The sequence below is a fragment of the Misgurnus anguillicaudatus genome, unplaced genomic scaffold (assembly GCF_027580225.2).
Source record: "Misgurnus anguillicaudatus unplaced genomic scaffold, ASM2758022v2 HiC_scaffold_33, whole genome shotgun sequence".
NCBI lineage: Eukaryota > Metazoa > Chordata > Actinopteri > Cypriniformes > Cobitidae > Misgurnus > Misgurnus anguillicaudatus.
In genome coordinates, this window is record NW_027395283.1 from 6859182 (window position 1) to 6877380 (window position 18199).

General features: G+C 39.6%; 2 protein-coding genes across 3 annotated transcripts in view; both read left to right on the forward strand.

Moving 5' to 3' along the window:
* The window catches only part of LOC141363207 (protein NLRC3-like), a 261612-nt gene that overhangs the window by 223600 nt on the left and 19813 nt on the right, over window positions 1-18199 (forward strand). For both annotated transcript variants that reach the window (XM_073865808.1, XM_073865807.1), the window contains exon 8: window positions 10358-10531. In XM_073865808.1, the coding sequence (XP_073721909.1) occupies window positions 10358-10531 (174 nt within the window). The remainder of the gene's footprint in view (window positions 1-10357; window positions 10532-18199) is intronic.
* The window catches only part of LOC129437200 (protein NLRC3-like), a 196869-nt gene that overhangs the window by 149834 nt on the left and 28836 nt on the right, over window positions 1-18199 (forward strand). The window lies entirely within an intron of this gene.

An 18199-nucleotide genomic window follows, 5' to 3' on the forward strand; every position in this document is an offset into this window, starting at 1 on the left:
ATCTATTTATTTAAAAACTGTAGTAATCATGGTGAAGGTACTGTTTGGCCATCATAAAAATGAACACAGGGTTAGTATTTGGTTGGCCAGCGAGAGGTTTACTTTTGTGAAGTTAAAAGCTCAAAAGAAGAACTGCCTATCATTGTCTGGACTCTTATTTGTGTTTTTGTAATCATTATAGTAGAAACACAACAATTGGGACAAGCGTGATAAACTTATCAATGTTTGTTTACGGCCGCCGCCGCCATTACTTCCTCCAGTGTTGATCATGAAAGCAGTACAAAGGGATTTGTGCACACCCGAGTGATTCTGTGTTTAATAAACTTCAGGGCTCTAGACTAACTTTTTGCATTGGTTGCACTGGTGCGCCTAAAAAATTGTCTTAGGTGCACCAACACAAAAGTTAGGTGCACTCTAATTTGTGACTGCATCGGATTTATAGTTCACCCAAAAATGAAAATTCTGTCATAATTTACTCACTCTCATGTTGTTACAAACCTGTATAAATGTCTTTGTTCTGGTGAACATGAATGAAAATATTTTGAGGAATGTTTGTAACCAAACCATTCATCAGCCATTTCACTTCCATAGTATTTTTTTCCTCAAAATATCTTGCTTCGTGTTTATCAGAACAAAGACATTTATATAGGTTTGTAACAAAATGAGGGAGAGTTAATTATGACAGAATTATCATTTTTGGGTGAACTGTCCCTTTAACACCGCAAGTTTAGCGCCAATGGTGGTTTAATACAGAATATAAACGTATAAATTGATGATATGATTGCAGTGATTCTAAAGGGATGTCCAAAAAAACTCAAGTAGAACGTTAAATGTTTAAAGTTTATTGTCTCTTTCTTGCTGCCTGTAAACCTGCGCCGGTGATGGCATGATACACTAGCTTGCATCTTGCATTATTATCATCGTCATACAAATAAAAGTAAAACAACATTGAAAACTGCAATGGTGTACATTTATTTATGTAAAGTTACACTCACAATAATAAAACATTGTGCTTTTTTAAATAGGTAAAAAAGTTTTTTGTGCTGCATCGGATTTGGAGCGCGTCACACAAAAAATAAACTCATATAGGCTACAGGCTACTTTTGAATTTGTTTTGTTAATTTGCTAATTATTTAAGTGAAACACATTTCTATTCAGTTCTATTCATTTTAATGTTTTTTGCGCATAAACTAAAGCCTTGGGGGGAATTATTTATAAATGAATCAACAACGCAAATCAAGGAATTAACTTATTTCTCTATTTAAGACAATCTGGCAGGGCGTTAATAGCAATACAGCAAACACCGAAAAATGTATAGGATTAGATTTGGAAGTAAGATTATGAAGAAAACAGCGCTCCTGACTCCTGGCTTTTTTCTATAAATTGGGCGCACGCAACATTGCTGTTCGGGGTTACGTTCAAATAATTTTCTTCGAAAGAATTATGCTCTGGCTCTGACTCGATTGTAAGAGGCTCATTACCTAATTCCGTCTTCGGGTTCGGACCAGGACCTGATGTGACGGGAGGTTGATGTCAGAGCATTGGTTATGATCTTCGGACGGATCAGGCATTAACTCTGTTTATCTGACGGACCAAGGCTACTCACCTCTCTCTGTCTCTCTCTCTGACTGGAGCGCACACGCATTTTTAAACGTACACACACGTAGATCTGGACCATGGCTTTTTCCCACGAACTCCTGGTCGCACCAGTGCGACCTGATATTTTTTTAAGTCGCACCATTGAAAAATTTGGTTGCATGTGCGAACAAATTGGTTGCACTCTCGAGCCCTGAACTTTGCTGTGTGGAGATATACACTTAGAAGCAACTAAATAAGGATTGCACTGTTTGCAATTGCATATTTTATAAGAATACCAAAAAGCGCGTCGAATTTCCTGACTCATGTGTTTGTGTAAGTTATGTGTCTTCCCATCGCGTGAAATGTTTGACGGAAAGACAAAGAAAACACAGAGATACTGACACACATACGCAAGTAAATAAGGATTTAGATGTCATGTTTGATGCACTCCGATGAAACAACTCAGCATAACAAGGAATAGAGAGACTGGATTCTGGATTGCATATCCATTGACTGCAGGAGGCACGAGTTATGCATATGGCAGGCAGTGTTGGGCAGTAGCTACAAGTAGCGAAGCTAGTAGTTTAACTACATTTTTCAGTAGCTTGGCGGTAGCTTAGCTGCTTTCTAAATCAAATAGCTTTTCAGTAGCTAAGCTCTTTTTTTGACCAAGTAGTGAGGTAGCTTCCACACAAGCTACAATTTTCCAAACATTTCTGAAGTCGTCCTGAATTTGAGAATAAGCGCGTCATTTTGAATCGACAAAGGACGTCGTTTGTCCCGTATTTTCGAGTTGTGCAGCCTTCATTCACACAAAACATTACCACTCGCATTCTGTGAAGACTCGTGCTCTACCTCTGACTGGGTAATGTCATCAAGCCAAGCTAATATAAAAACATGTAATAAATATTACAATTAAAACTATTAATAGAATGTGCTTTGGCAGGCACCTCACAGACTCTGTGGGCACGTTTGGAGACCCTTGTGTTAAGATATGTCAGGGCAAGGTCTTTTTAAATTAAGGCAGATCAAACATGCATTTTATTCTGGGAGTAGGATAAGACCTGTCCAGCAAACCGCCCCATAATGTGAAGTACCTAGGCCTACATTATGCTTGTATTGTCTATAATTACCAAAATGCTGAATTGAAACTGAATAAATAATTACATAATAAAACTGGTTAAAAATAAAAAAGTAGCTTGGATGTAGCAAGCTATTATTGATGTAGCTTAGCTTGCTACATTTCCCAGAGGGGTAGCTTCAGTGTAGTGAAGCTTCATTTAATGTGAAGTAACTGGTAGCTTAGCTCACTACATTTTCCAAGTAGCTTGCCCAACACTGATGGCAGGTTTCCCGCAGGGTCTTAAAAAGTATAAAATTCTGAATGTTAAATTTAAGGCCTTAAAAAGTCTTAAAAACACCCAGATTTTTATCCTAGGTCTTAAATTTAATTTAAAATGTCTTACCTCCGTTCATTCCCGAGAAGCGTTGTCCGCAGAAAATAAAATATTAATTTAAAACACTCAAGAATGGAGGTAGAAAGTGTTTCATGGGTGGGTCTCAAAAAAACATACGTTCCGCACTTTGTCGTAATCCATGGAAATCGTGCCATAAGTTATATTTCAGGTGTTTGGCGAAAAACAGTCCTTAAATTTAGTTTTGTATAAGCAAAAATCTTTTTCGGGGTAACATAATTTAACCAACTAGCCAGTGGCTTACCTGAGCATTTGCCAGGTTCTGAAACATAGAGGACCCAGAAGCGAAAAAAAAATCAACACTGCTTGATTGAAAATCAAATTAAACAGTCGGGCCATCGAGTCATGAGCCAACAACAGCATGTCAACTTTAGTATTACACAGTTTTATATTTTAGACTTTAATATTGCTCTCTGGTGCAATGCACTCGAACCTATCGCTCTCCCCCTTCAGATCTCCACAAACAGCAGCGATTGGCGGACCGAAAGCAAGAAAGTACCGTAATAAACCATATATTTCCAAAAAGCGGATTTGTCTTCTTTCAGGAACAATTCAAACTTTTTGATGGGGCAAATGCTTCAGGAGTTACGGTTAAATGAATTGCGGTAAAATCAGAGCCCTTCAGACCGTCTCAATCCGAATGCTGTAGCCTCCTGAGGTCGCATAAGGCATTAAGCCTGGTTTATTTAAGTTAATGGAGCATAAGCATATTACAACAATTTACAATTAACTAAGAATAATAATCAACATTTTACAGTTAATATTCTGAACCTAAGACAGTCTTTATGACGTTTGCAGCCTATAAATGCGACCCTTCGGAGACTACGGCCTTCGGATTGAGAAACGTATAACGTTATAACAAACCACGAACAGCCTTTTAATGGTAAATTTCGTTTTCTTAATGAAGATTCATCTGTTATTGTGTAATTAGAGTGGCTATTAAACAGTGTTAATTTCGTTGACCAAGACGATGCTGAAAAATATTCGTCAACGAACCTTTTTTCACGGACGAAAACTAAGTAAACACTAAATAAAATCTGGTCACACTTCAAATATGACAAGACGACAGCCTGTAAAGACGACTCATCCAGAAATACATGCGAAGGTAAACATGCACGCTTAGGTTATTTTATCAGATAAACCACTGTGTTTTCGCTAAACTTGGAATAACATAGAAACTAAAGGAATACACATCTGAACTGTATTGATTGTATTGGGTTGTCTGAATTAATACTGAGTATAAATATTCAGTGTCCTCAAATTGAATAACATGTGTAGGGTTACTATTATAGTATATGTTGTGGTTTTACATGACTGGACAAAGTGCGTGCGTAAGTGCGTGTGTGTGTCTCTGTCTGTGTGTCTGCGCGCGTGTGTGTCTGTGTGTGAGCATGTCATTTAGGGAGAATGCATATCTTTTTCAGGGACAATGTATATTTTTTAGGTAGAGCGGGCCTTATGCTTGTTTTATGTGATATTATCTTTTGTGAAAAAGCCACGGTCAGTTTTTTGGCATTAAGAATAAAATAATAATATGTGTTTTCTATAACAACCATTAAATCTGTGTCTGTATTGCATATTCAAACCTTAATTCCATAACAGACTAAAAAACTTAAGACTAGACTAAGACTAAAACTCTTATGATATTTTGTCGACTAAAACTAGACTAAGACTAAAAGATTAAAACTAAACTAAATGGTGTGTTATTCAAAAGACTAAGACAAAATCAGAATTTGCTGCCAAAATTAACACTGGTTTAATGCTTTTAGAAAAACAGACCAAATGACATGTTTAAGTTTATTGTGTACACATATTGAACACATTCGCGTTTTTGTCAGTCTCTCACTCTCTGTCTTGTGACTCCTCGGGCCCTATTTTAACGATCTAAGCGCATTGTCTAAAGCGCACAGTGCAACGTCTAAATGGTCGGATCCGAATCCACTTTTGCTAATTTAATAACGAGAAAAATGGTTTGTGCCTACAGCCTACATACAGTAACGTTAAGCAACCTTAGCAAACTACACGCTTCGGATTGAAAAACTTTCGCATTGTTTACAAACGGACGCGATCTCACGTAATGGCGGATTTCACTGTTGCATGCTGTAACGGTGTTAAACACAGTTATTCACTTATATCCTTCATGGAAACTTTCAGTAAGCCTGAACTGCTGTATCTTTTAAGGGTGTGCTGTAATATGATTCCATGTTCACATGCTTATTTACAAACGAGTACGCGTGACCTCCCGTAATGGCGGATATCTGTTACATGTTGTACAGTGTTAAGACACAGTTATTCACTTTCGTATCTGTCATGGCAACTTTGAGTAATGCTGCACTGCGGGGTTTGCTGTAAAATGATTCCATTTTGTTTACATGCAAGGTAATTCCATACATTGCGCTTTACACGCGACACCGTTTTTATGAGCGCTGCGTTACACGGAGACGCGAGCTCACACACATGCGATGTGTTTAAAGTTCATACGGGCTTACAGAAACACGTTTAAAACAGAAGCTAGACGATAAGGGGATGGGCAAGTCATCTGAAAACAGCTTTTTATATTAATTGCTGCAGATGTTTATCTGAGATTAAGTTTATGTACAAGATAGTATATGAATGTTACTTATATAACTGATGGGTAAATATCACTGATACTAAGTAAGGGTATTTCTGTGGACAATTTATGCTAACAGCTGTTTATAACTCTCTTAGAGGTCTGCATCTCTCTCATCAGTACAAAACTATGAAGTGGAAAAACACTTTTTGGACATAAAGTTATATGGTAACATGAGCCACATGAAGTTTACAGCTCTGTTGTGTATCAGTTTCTTGGTTTATACAAAGTTTTTGAATAGGGTATGTTTCCAAATAAACTTAAAATGTCCTACTGACCATCATTTCTATTTTGATTATATTGTTAACTTGATAAACCTCAAACAAACATGTATACATTTGTCCTCACATTCTTTACTGTAGTTCACTCTCAGATTCCTGCCTCATTATGCAGCTCATTATGCGAGCCTTTGTTTGCTTGATGTCAATCAATCCTTCTCGCATACGGCCCCTCAAAACAAAAAGTGTCTTACAATTTCTAAATCAATACATTGTTTTATGTGAATAAGTAGGCAGGGTGATTGTCACATCATTTTAAAGAAAAATCTCTAGACTACTAGATTCTGTTTAGGAAAGTCTTGTTAAAACATGTTTAGTATGGGTTTTGTGGACTTATATCAGTGACTTAAAAATTTTGCTTTTTTAAAAACCATGCATAAACATTTTTCTCTCAAAAATACAAACATGTACATACATGTAGCTCATATAATATTATAAAACGGGCAGTTCTGGTTCTTCATTCTGATTGGTTAAAACGCGTTCTAAGCCGTGATAAAACACACCGGTAACCTCACGGTTCAGACCACATTACATAAGTATCACTGCGCCACTGTTGCTGCGTATTGATTTATGAAAATAAACACCACAGTCTTAAATCATATTTTTAATTTGTCTACAATTGCACAATTAATGGCGATATCCAGATGAATGTCAATAAATATTGTTGAGTCATCTCGTCGATAAAGAGAAAACGTTGTCTGAGGATTTTATAACTCAAGTTCATACGTCCGCTATTATCCACTGGGTGGCGATCTTACCCAACTTAAACACTGACGCATTCACTGAAAACACAGTGAAGTACTGTTCATGGCTCCGTCTGAATCTGATCTCTTACTAAAGTTCTTCACAAAAATGGAATTATCTCCGCTTTTAATAAAAAAATTTGAGAGGTGATAAGAGATCAAGGTAGGATGAAATGTTTTTTTGTTTGTTTTTGTTTCAAAGCGGATGGTCTGTTCTTTCATTTGATATTTTATGTTTAAAGAAGATAATTTTCTGGAAGGCATTAAACTAAAACTGGGTGGCAACTTAAAAAAAAAAAACGCTGACGGGGAAAGAGTTCAGCATGCTTCCAAGCATATTTGATCATCACTTCAACAGTTGCACGATATAAATGTTAATGTATAAATTAGATGAATGGTGATTTATAAAATAAACACCACAGTCTTAAATCATATTTTCATTGTGTCTTTGCTGTGTCTGTGTTGGTTGGGAACTGCGCTCTGTTTCAGTCACACTTGATTCTGAGGAACTACTTTGTTTGGCGGAAGAGTAATATTTGTACTAATATAATTACAACTTTTTTGGGTTTTATTTAAAAAATCCCGCTAACGTTATGCATATGAAGTAACCGTTTTATAAACGCAATAAACCCCTCGAAGCGTTGGGTTACCAGTGCATTTTATAACAGCTAAGGGGGTTTAACAACGCCCCTTAGCTGTTATAAAATGCACTGGTAACCCACTGCTTCTCGGGGTTTATTGCTTTATTTTAGCCCAGTTTGTGCTGAACGCGGTGGTATGAGACACTTGCCATTATTATGTTTTAAAGCAACTGAAAAAAGACCAAATGTAAGAGCATGTCAGAACCTCTGACAGTGTCCCAAAATGGTCGGACCCCAGATGGTTAATGCGCTCTTTAAATAACAAAAAACATTGCGCCATTGACTTTAGACTTTAGAGCAGGTTTTTGTTGGTCAATGGCGTAGTCTATTTTAGTTGCCTCAAAATAGCAACACGCCAACAATGCGCCTGAACACACCTCGTTTTCAGACCAGAACGCCCTTGGCCGCAAAAGGGGGCGCAAATGCATTGGCTATTTAAACAACGCGGCGCTAAGCGTGAAAATTAGGGTGGAAACTAGCGAAAGACACTTGCGTCGCGCATTGCGCCGGGTGTAAGATAGAGCCCCTCGTATTCATTTGAAACTTCAGAGAAACATTAAACAACATATTTATGCTTATTGAGTATGATAGTGAATACGCGTTGTTCTCTCACTCTGTCTCATGCAGTGCATTAATCCTCGTGTTCATTCATATAAACTTTAGAGAAACATATTAAACAACATACTTGTATTGATGAAAGTTAACCGCCGCGTTGTGCTCTCTCTCTCTTTCTCTCTCTCTCTCTCTCTCTCTCTCTCTCTCTCTCTCTCTCTCTCTCTCTCACTAAGGTAACTTTAATCCTTTAGAACATTAATTAAATCTTTAGAAAGATTATTAAAACAAGTTATAAGATTAGGTCTCTCGCACTCGTGAGGCCACGTCATGGTTGGATAGCGCAGATGAAGGGGCGGTATCATTATAATAAGATCCCCTTAATACATCATGGGGGAAGCAAAATCCAAATGACCTATATATTCACATGCTTGCAGAGAGAGCCTTACCAAAACAAAGTTACAGGGTTGCTATTTTTCATGTTTTCTGGGTTGGTAGAAGCACTGGGGACCCGATTATAGCACTTAAACATGGAAAAAGTCTGATTTTCATGGAATGTTTCAGCTCTTTGCCTCTAACTCAATGTATTTTAATGGCTCACTATGAGCTTCCACGAACTAACTGAAGTCTCTAGAAATCTCGTGACTGCCGAGCTTTTTGGGCTTCCATTGTCAGAAGTCTCTTAAGGGCTCTGGGTAGAATTTGTCAGCGCCAACACTCGCGGTCTAATAGGTTTAAGCATAATGTATTTCCATGTATTTTGATGATCTGTTTTAATAGTGTGTTTATTTTATATTTTTCTATAACTGAATCAATAAAAATAGAACGTTTTGAGAATCTCTGAGATAATTCGAATGCTTCTAGTAATGTGTTGTGTTGGTCTTAAATTTTACTCATAATCAGGGTTCCTGGGGGGTCTTAAAAAGTCTTAAAAGGTCTAAAATTCAGAAAGTTAAATTTAAGGCCATAAAAAGTCTTAAAAAACGGACAGATTTTCATCCTAGGTCTTACATTGAATTAACCCAAGTCTTAAATTTCTTACCTCCGTTTATTTCCGAAAAGCGTTGTCTGCAAAAAAATAAAATAGTAATTTCAAATGCTATAGAACTAATCAGTGAGGAAAAAAGTGTTTGATGGGCGGGCCTCTAAAAGGAAAAGTTCTGCACTTCGCACGTCACTAAATCACACTTCAATCCAGTTTTTAATCATTATTTTTTAAAGAGGATACAAATGTAGGCTATTATAATCCACGCAATTCATGCCATAAGCTGTATTTCATGTGTTGTGATCTGACTGTATACTGTAGCTTTGGCGAGAAACAAACCTTAAATGCAGTTTTATTAAAGCAAAAAATCTTTTCTGTGTTAATTTAACCAACTAGCCCGTGGTTTACCTGAGCATTTGCCAGATTCTGAAACAGAGGACCCAGAAGTGAAAAAATCAACACTGCTTTATTGAAAATTAAATTAAACAGTCAGGCCGTCGAGTCCCGAGCCACCAACAACTAGTCAAATTTAGTGTTACACAGTTTTCACTTAGGAAGCTTTTGTTTACCTCACTGCTCCTAAATGCGACCTCTGGAGGCTACAGCCTTCGGATTTAGAATCGGCCTTGTTAGCAACACACAACAAACCACGAACAGCCTTTTAATGGTAAATTTCATTTTCATTTAATTATTGTGTAATTAGAAAGGCGAATAAATGGGATGACGGTATAGTGCATATTTATGCATAATGTATGGGTGGAGAAAGTGTAAAACATGTTAACAAGGCACATATCAGCAGCTGACCATACTGATTGCCCCATATTAGTGGATTTTATTTGTCAAAAAAAAAATTTGATATAATAAAAATATCATGTTTTGAGATTTTCTAAGATCATTGTGTCGCGTTGGTCTTAAATTTCACTTATAATGGTCTTAAAAAGGTCTTAAAAAGTCTTAAATTTGACTTGGTGAAACCTGCAGCAACCCTGGACAAGTATTGTTCAAAATTCAAAGACAACAATTATAAAATGTTTTGGTCCACTTTAAATGTTGAATGGTGAATTTTAATTTAATCTCAGTAATGTATTTGATAACTGAAGCTGATTTTATTCAACATTCATCACAACACTTTAACTCTTACTAAAAATCACAAATATAAAACATTAAAATTGAATTATGATGAAAAAAAAATTAAAAAACAAAATCATTCAGAAATAAAAACATAAATGAAAATGTTGTGATGTCTGATGAGAGAAATCTGATTTTATTACTGTATAAAAATAAATAAATCACACAGTTAATATAAACATAAACTGATGAAGTTCATTTCCTTGTAAATCTCACTGATGTGTTTCAGTAAAACACAAACACACATAAATGAAACTAAAATGAAAATGTTCATAAACACTAAATGATGACAGGAAGAGAAACAAATTCAACTCACTGTAGATTTGATCTGTGTGTGAACAAACTGTGTGTCTCTCTTCTCTACAGGTTGATGAAGTGTGATATCACAGATGAAGGTTGTGTTGCTCTGACTTCAGCTCTGAGATCAAACCCATCACACCTGAGAGATCTGAATCTGTCTTATAATAAACTAAGAGATTCAGGAGTGAAGCTGATATCTGATGTACTGAAGAATCCTGACTGTAAACTGGAGATACTGAAGTAAGATCATCTCTCTGATAGTCAAACATGTACTGAGGTTTAGTTAAACATAAACTGAATGAAAAATAAACACACACTAAAATGTAAAGGATATATAAATCAATGAGAGGTCAGGGCCCGTATGTATAAAACATATTAAAACATTTACTGAAAGCAACTTTCAGTAAAGTGTAAGACTCATTCTTAAGTGCTGACATAAGTGCTGCAAACTGAGGACTACAATGATTTCAACCTAAAATGGCCGCCCTTAACCTCTGAAAGCCAGCAACGTTGTACAGTCACAGCAGCATGTGACACCATCAGTGATGCCGGTAAGTAACGCGTTGCTCTAATCTGACAATTATTTTTAGTAACGAGTAATCTAACGCGTTAATATTTCCAAACCAGTAATCAGATTAAAGTTACTTATCCAAGTCACTGTGCGTTACTATTTTTGAAATTTTCCTTAGTAAAATATATATTTTCTTGTATATTTCTTCTTGCGTCTCGGGAAGTGAAGTCAGATGTGCGACGAGTCACGTTTTCAGCACGAGGACAATTCAGGTCACGTTTAAACGACACAAACGTAAACAACGTACAATGGAGAGAGAAGAGAGATGCAGCTACAAAAACACTACGTCAAATAAAAAAAATAAAAACATTTGGAGTCGCGGCACGGCACAGACAGTCAAACTAAGAGCAAGTCCCACCCGGTGGTGCGAAGCAGTGAGCAGGAGGTCATCCACTACCCAAACAACAAAAGCTGGACTTCAGTGCAAAACCAGTAAGTGTGGGAGAGTTGAAGAATGAAAGTAACAAAGCGATTTTCTCCGAGCCCTGATAACATCTCCATCTCACTATGACAGCATATTAGCACATAACCTCTGAAAGAGTTGACAAATATCACGTTATTTACTCACCGATTTCCACGTGTAGATCCAGAACTGTGTTTTAAACCAAGATAAGTAAATTCCAAAAGCGGTCTTTTTTTCTTATTACGTGTTGTGTTTCTCGTTTCATGTGTTACAATACTGATAAATCTACAAGTTATTTAGTATATAACATCCTGAAGACTTCTTAGTTTTTCAAAATAAAAGTATTTTGTGAGTAGATCCTGTCAGGTCAAAAGAAACACTTGTTAGTTTTGTCACGCTGCTAATACTGTGTATAATATGTTAAAACATTTATATTATTCTAATTTGATTTAATTTCATTTTTATAGTGTTCAAACTATTGACATTTTTTTAGTCTCAGCAATTTAGGTTTGTACTGTTGGTTGCTTTTGAAACATTTGATAAAACTGAAATTTAAAATAAAAATGTAATTTAATTATTTTTTACAAAGATAAATGACAAAATAAGTTTGCAGTTACATATTAAAGAGGTCATAGTCATATATATTTAATAAAAACAAGTGTAACACAAAAATCTATCATGTTTTGTTGTGTTACTTTTGACCCACCTGTGTGTTACTTTCGTCCCTGCTGTCAAGGTCAAAAGTAACAATTCACTACTCTTGTTTAAAGTGAAATTATACAGAAGTTGTTTTACATTTGTTCAAAATTCCATTTATTCCAAATTCCATATTTAAACATTTTTAACTTTAATTATTTCACTTAAACTGAAAAATTTAAGTTGAAAAACATTACATTTTAGGCATTATCAATACTTTGATCCAACTTTAACTTTTTACAGTGTATATTATTCAAATTTATACTTGCATTTAAGTATATACCTGTCATGATTTCGGTCTTACCAGTTTGTTGTGTTCCTGTTTCCCTGTGTGGTCATGTATGTCACTGATCCATTTGCGCGTCTTTCACAGGTGTTTTTGTTTGATGTGATTTCCTCACTGACGTCACCACCACCTGAAGCTTGTTTGATTCCCAATCGGCATTAGTATATATATACTCGCTAGTTCCCCTCAGTCTTTGCGGGTCTGTCATTGAATGTACTAGAGGTGCTTCTGATGCATTTCGCCATCTTGTCCTGTCATGTTATGTTTTGTTCCCAGTTTGTTTCAAGTTTTAGTCTGTGTTATCTGCTGTCGCGTCATTGCAGACTTCCAGTCATCACTCAGTCTTCAGTTCTACAATCTGTCACCGCATGAACTAGATCGTCTTCGCTGTGGAGAGATTGGATTACTTAGAGTCTCAGTTTATTGCTCATCTGCTGCACAGCTGAGTTGTCTCTCTATCACTGGACTGTTACCACCATCACCAGAGCGAACTGAACTGTTAGTTGCGCTTTTAGCGCTGAGATTGTTTGCCATCACTAACGTTGTCTCTCCTCTATATTACAGCTCTGGACTGTTGCAGATTGACGAGCTGTCCCTTTTGGTTTGTGCCGTGGTTCGTTCATTCGAGTAATTCCACGAAGATTTAATTCCCCTTTCCCTGTACTCCTGTGACGCGGCACTCATGGGAGTGGCCTATGTGTCCCACCCCTTCGGGGTTCCCCTGTCTGCACTCTGTGCCTTGTATTGCCAGAGATCTTCTACGTGCTCTGTTTCCCAGCCCTGGATGCCCTTACGTGACTGGTGACTGAGAGACTTGTTGTGAAATTTTATTAAATTGACCTCTGCTTTGGAATCTGTTCTCCTGTGTTCCTTACAGAACGGACCCGCCAACATGGATTTCGCTGAGGCCGATTTAGTAAGATCAGCATTAGCACAGCAAGGCTCCTGGATGGGTCAACACACTGCCCTGTTAACTACCACCAATCAGGTGGTTGACGATCTCTCTGCTCAAGTCGCTGATCTCACTGCTCGTTTGGACCGTATGCAACGGGAACATTCAGCATCGTCACTCGAGAGAGAACCTCATGTCACTGATCCACCATCTTACAACGGAGATCCAGCCGCATACCAAGCCTTTCTATCTCAATGTTCCCCTATCTTTGCTCTACAACCCCGCCGGTATGTTTCTGAACGTACTAAAGTGGCATATGTCATCACTCGTCTAGTCAGCAAAGCCCGGGACTGGGCCACCGCTGTTTGGGACTCTCATGACCCTTGTTGTCACTCTTTCACGGAATTTAAGGATGAGATGGAGAGATTATTTGATCGATCGGCTCGTGGTGACTTTGTATCTCTGGTAATCACCGTGAAAAGATTATGCTGTACCTACTTCATGCAGCCTTGTCTCCCATCATTTTGGGGCATGGGTGGTTTGTACAGCATAATCCTCACGTGGATTGGCAGAGAGGTGTTATCTTGTCTTGGTCTCAGTCTTGTCATGTGTCTTGTTTGGGTCCCGCTGTTTCTGCTGTTGTGTCTTCTCCTCCGCAGGTACCGGCGGCCGATTTGACCGGAGTCCCGGCGGAATATGCCGACCTCAGCCAGGTCTTCAGTAAAGCCCGGGCCACCTCCCTGCCTCCTCATCGGTCATATGATTGTGCTATCGATCTCCTCCCAGGCACGATGCCGCCCAAAGGTTGACTTTATTCATTATCTGGTCCAGAGAGGGGGGCTATGGACAAATATATTAATGATGCCCTTCGTGCTGGTCTCATCCGACCCTCCACCTCGCCCGCAGGGGCGGGGTTTTTCTTTGTTAAGAAGAAGGACGGCTCTCTGCGTCCCTGTATTGATTACAGAGGATTAAATGACGTTACTGTTAAGAATCGGTACCCTCTACCTTTAATGTCATCTGCTTTTAAGCTTTTACAGGGAGCCCAGGTCTTCACCAAGCTTGAAAAAAAAGTCTTCAAGATGGCGGCGCGGGTGACTGCAGCGGCTTTGCTCTTCCCTATGTGGTCGTGTTTATTCGTTTTGTGTTCATTTGGTTTGTTTATTTCTGTGTCTATGAACACCCGGACATATAATCGACAGGAACTTTTAAAGATCGGGACATCGTATGGGGAATTACATGTAAGCAAAACTTACAGCTTTGAACACTTACCACCAGAGATCGCGCGACCAGCGGGGAGTCGGTGGATTATTATCCCGGGAGACAAACGCAGGAGGCGGCGCAAAGAACGACGACAGAAGCGAGGTTGCAGAGCCGGGATTAGGGTCCAGCTAAGGAGGGCACCACATAGGCCAGCGCTACCCAGCCTACTTATGTCCAACGCGAGATTGCTATGCAACAAGATGGATGAGCTGGCAATGAGCATCGAGGCAAACAGATACGCTAAAGATTGCTCGTTGGTAGTGATCACTGAGACGTGGCTGCACTCTGGGATTCCGGATGAAGCCATTATGCTAGCCGGCCGTACAGCACACTGGGCTGATAGAACTGCCAACTCCCGGAAGAGCAAAGGAGGAGGACTCTGTATTTATTCTAACAACAGCTGGAGTTGCGATGCCACAGTGACTGAAAGACACTGCTCACCAGACCTGGAGTTTGTCACTTTGAGATGCCGGCCCTTCTATCTGCCGCGTGAGTTTATGGTTGTCTTTATCACAGCTGTTTATATCCCACCTAGTGCTAATGCTAGTATAGCTATAGACATCTTGCAAACTAGTGTTAATACGCTGCAGTCTGACCACCCAGATGGGATTTTTATTGTGGCAGGGGACTTTAATCATGTTAACTTGCGTACTGCCCTTCCTAAATTGTACCAGCATGTCACATGTTCAACCAGAGGTGCTAAAACTCTGGACCACGTTTACAGTAATATCAGAGGGGCATACAAGGTCTCACCTCTACCCCATTTAGGGCAGTCTGACCATCTGACTCTCTTTCTCACACCAGCGTACAGAGCTGTGTTTAAAAGATCTGTGCACACAGTGAAATTAACAAAACTATGGCCTGCTACTGCAATTCCACAACTGCAAGACTGTTTTGAACGCACTGACTGGGCACTTTTCTCACAGCAGAGTCTTGAGGATTATACCTGTACTGTTCTACATTACATTAAGACCTGCATTGACAATTCACCTGTCTCTCAACAGTGACAATGTTATCAAAACAACAAACCTTGGATGAACAAGGAGGTCAAGTTGCTGCTGAAAAACCGTGATAAAGCCTTCAGGTCTAGGTATATGGAACTATATAGCATAGCCAGATCCAACCTAAAGACAGGTATTAAGGAAGCAAAAGCGGCCTACAGGAGGAAGGTAGAGGGGCACTTTAACGAGGGGGATCCTAGGCGTGTTTGGCAGGGAATCCAACGCCTCACAAACTTTAAGGTTTCAAAAGACCCAAGCCCGAGTACCAGCAGCAATCTGGCAGAGGAGCTTAATCTTTTCTTTGCGCGCTTTGAGGTGAATGAGACGAGGACTGAGTCAACACTGACCACACCAACAACAGTCCTGCCCACAGATGCCCTGACACTCTGTTAGAGTGCAGAAGAGATCAGGAGGGCATTCCTTGGTGTGAACCCCAGAAAGGCTGCTGGCCCTGATGGGATCCCTGGGAGAGTGCTGAGGGACTGCCCAGACCAACTGGCTGAGGTATTTACTTCCATCTTTAACATTTCTCTGTCTACCTGTTCCATCCCCAAGTGCCTCAAATCTGCTATCATTGTGCCGATCCCCAAAACAACAGCTGTGAATAGTCTTAATAACTATAGACCAGTGGCCCTCACTTCCACCATCATGAAGTGCTTTGAAAGACTGTTGCTACCTCACATAAAAGCTTCCCTCCCACCCACACTGGACCAACAACAGTTTGCCTACAAAGCAAACAGGTCAACAGCGGATGCCATCAACACAGCCCTGCACTGTGTGCTGACCCATCTTGAACATCCTGGCACCTATGCAAGACTGCTGTTTGTGGATTTTAGCTCCGCTTCAATTGCATCATCCCTGGAAGACTGGTGTCCAAGTTATATGGACTGGGCATCAGTACAAATATCTGCAGATGGATTTTTGACTTTCTTACAGATCGTCCCCAGTCAGTTCGTCTGGGTTCCCACCTTTCTTCTGTTCTCACACTCAGCACTGGAGCTCCCCAGGGTTGTGTGTTGAGTCCCTTACTCTACATCCTATACACTCACGACTGCACACCAGTTCATGAAAGTAACACCTTTATCAAGTTTGCGGATGATACCACTGTTATTGGACTTATTCACAACAATGATGAGTTCGCCTACAGGGATGAAATCCAAAAACTTTCCACATGGTGTTTCAATAACAACCTGTCTCTCACCACCTCTAAGACCAAAGAGGTGATGGTAGACTTTCGCAGGAAGAGAACTGACCCTGTATCTGTTAACATTAATGGAGACACTGTGGAGAGGGTTAAGGATTTTAAATTCCTAGGGACATACATCTCAGAGGACATGACCTGGGCAACCAACATCACAGCCCTTGTGAAGACAGCTCAGCAGCGACTGTACTTTCTCAGGTCACTTAATAAAATTAACCTCTCCCAGAAGTTGCTTTTATCATTCTACAACTGTTCTGTCCAAAGTATTATCACACATGATATTCTGGTGTAGTTTAGCAGCTGCACCACCGCTGACAAAAAGGCACTGGACAGAATCAGGAAATCAGCACAAAACATGATCCAAATACAGCTTCCATCACTCACTGACATATATCACACCAGATGCCTGCAGCGGGCAAAAAACATAATCCGGGACTGTTTCCATCCAGGTCACTACCACTTTACTTTGTTGCCTTCTGGAAGGCGTTACAGATCCTTCAAGGGTCGTACTTCTAGACTTTTGAATAGTTCTACCCAAAGGCTATAAAATACCTGAACTCACAACTTCTTTTGATGTTATAATTTCTTATAATGCACTTATTTATGTATTAGTGTTGTCTTGTCACTTTATATGTTACCACTATGGGGAAGTGTAAACTAAAATTTCGTTGCTATATGCAATGACAATAAAGGCAATCAATCAAATCAAATTTGCGCAATGCTTATCATCTGGTACGCATAAGAGAGGGGGATGAATGGAAGACGGCGTTTAACACCCCTACTGGACATTTTGAGTACTGCGTTCTGGCTTTCGGGCTTTGTAACGCTCCGTCTGTCTTCCAGGCTCTGGTTAATGACGTGTTGAGAGACATGATTGATAAGTTTGTCTTTGTGTATTTGGATGATATACTAATCTCTTCTCCCTCTATGCAGGAACACACTCAACACGTACGCAGAGTTCTTAGACGTCTCTTAGAGAACCAGCTGTATGTTAAGGCAGAGAAGTGCGAGTTCCACCAGAAGTCGGTTTCGTTCCTCGGTTTTGTCATAGCAGCTGGTGAGATACGTCCTAATCCAGCCAAGGTCAAGGCAGTCGCTGAATGGCCCGTCCCCGCATCCCGTAAGGAGCTATTAAGGTTTCTGGGTTTCGCCAACTTACGGCGCTCACCTCAACTAAGACGAGGTTTGCTTGGAATAAAGCAGCTCAGGAAGCCTTTGATAATTTAAAGCTCCGGTTTATCTCTGCTCCTGTTCTCTCTATTCCAGATCCGGCTGCCCAATTTATTGTTGAGGTTGACGCTTCTGATGTCAGGGTCGGCGCTGTCTTATCTCAGAGGTCTTCTAAGGATGGCAAGGTGCATCCATGCGCCTATTTCTCACATAAGCTTAACCCAGCGGAACGAAATTACGACATAGGTAATCGGGAAATGCTGGCGGTCAAGTTGGCTTTGGAGGAATGGCGTCACTGGTTAGAGGGGACCTCAGAGCCTTTCCTGGTCTGGACGGATCATAAGAATTTAGAGTATATCCGTTCAGCCAGGAGATTAACATCTCGCCAGGCCCGCTGGGCACTCTTCTTTGACCGGTTTAACTTT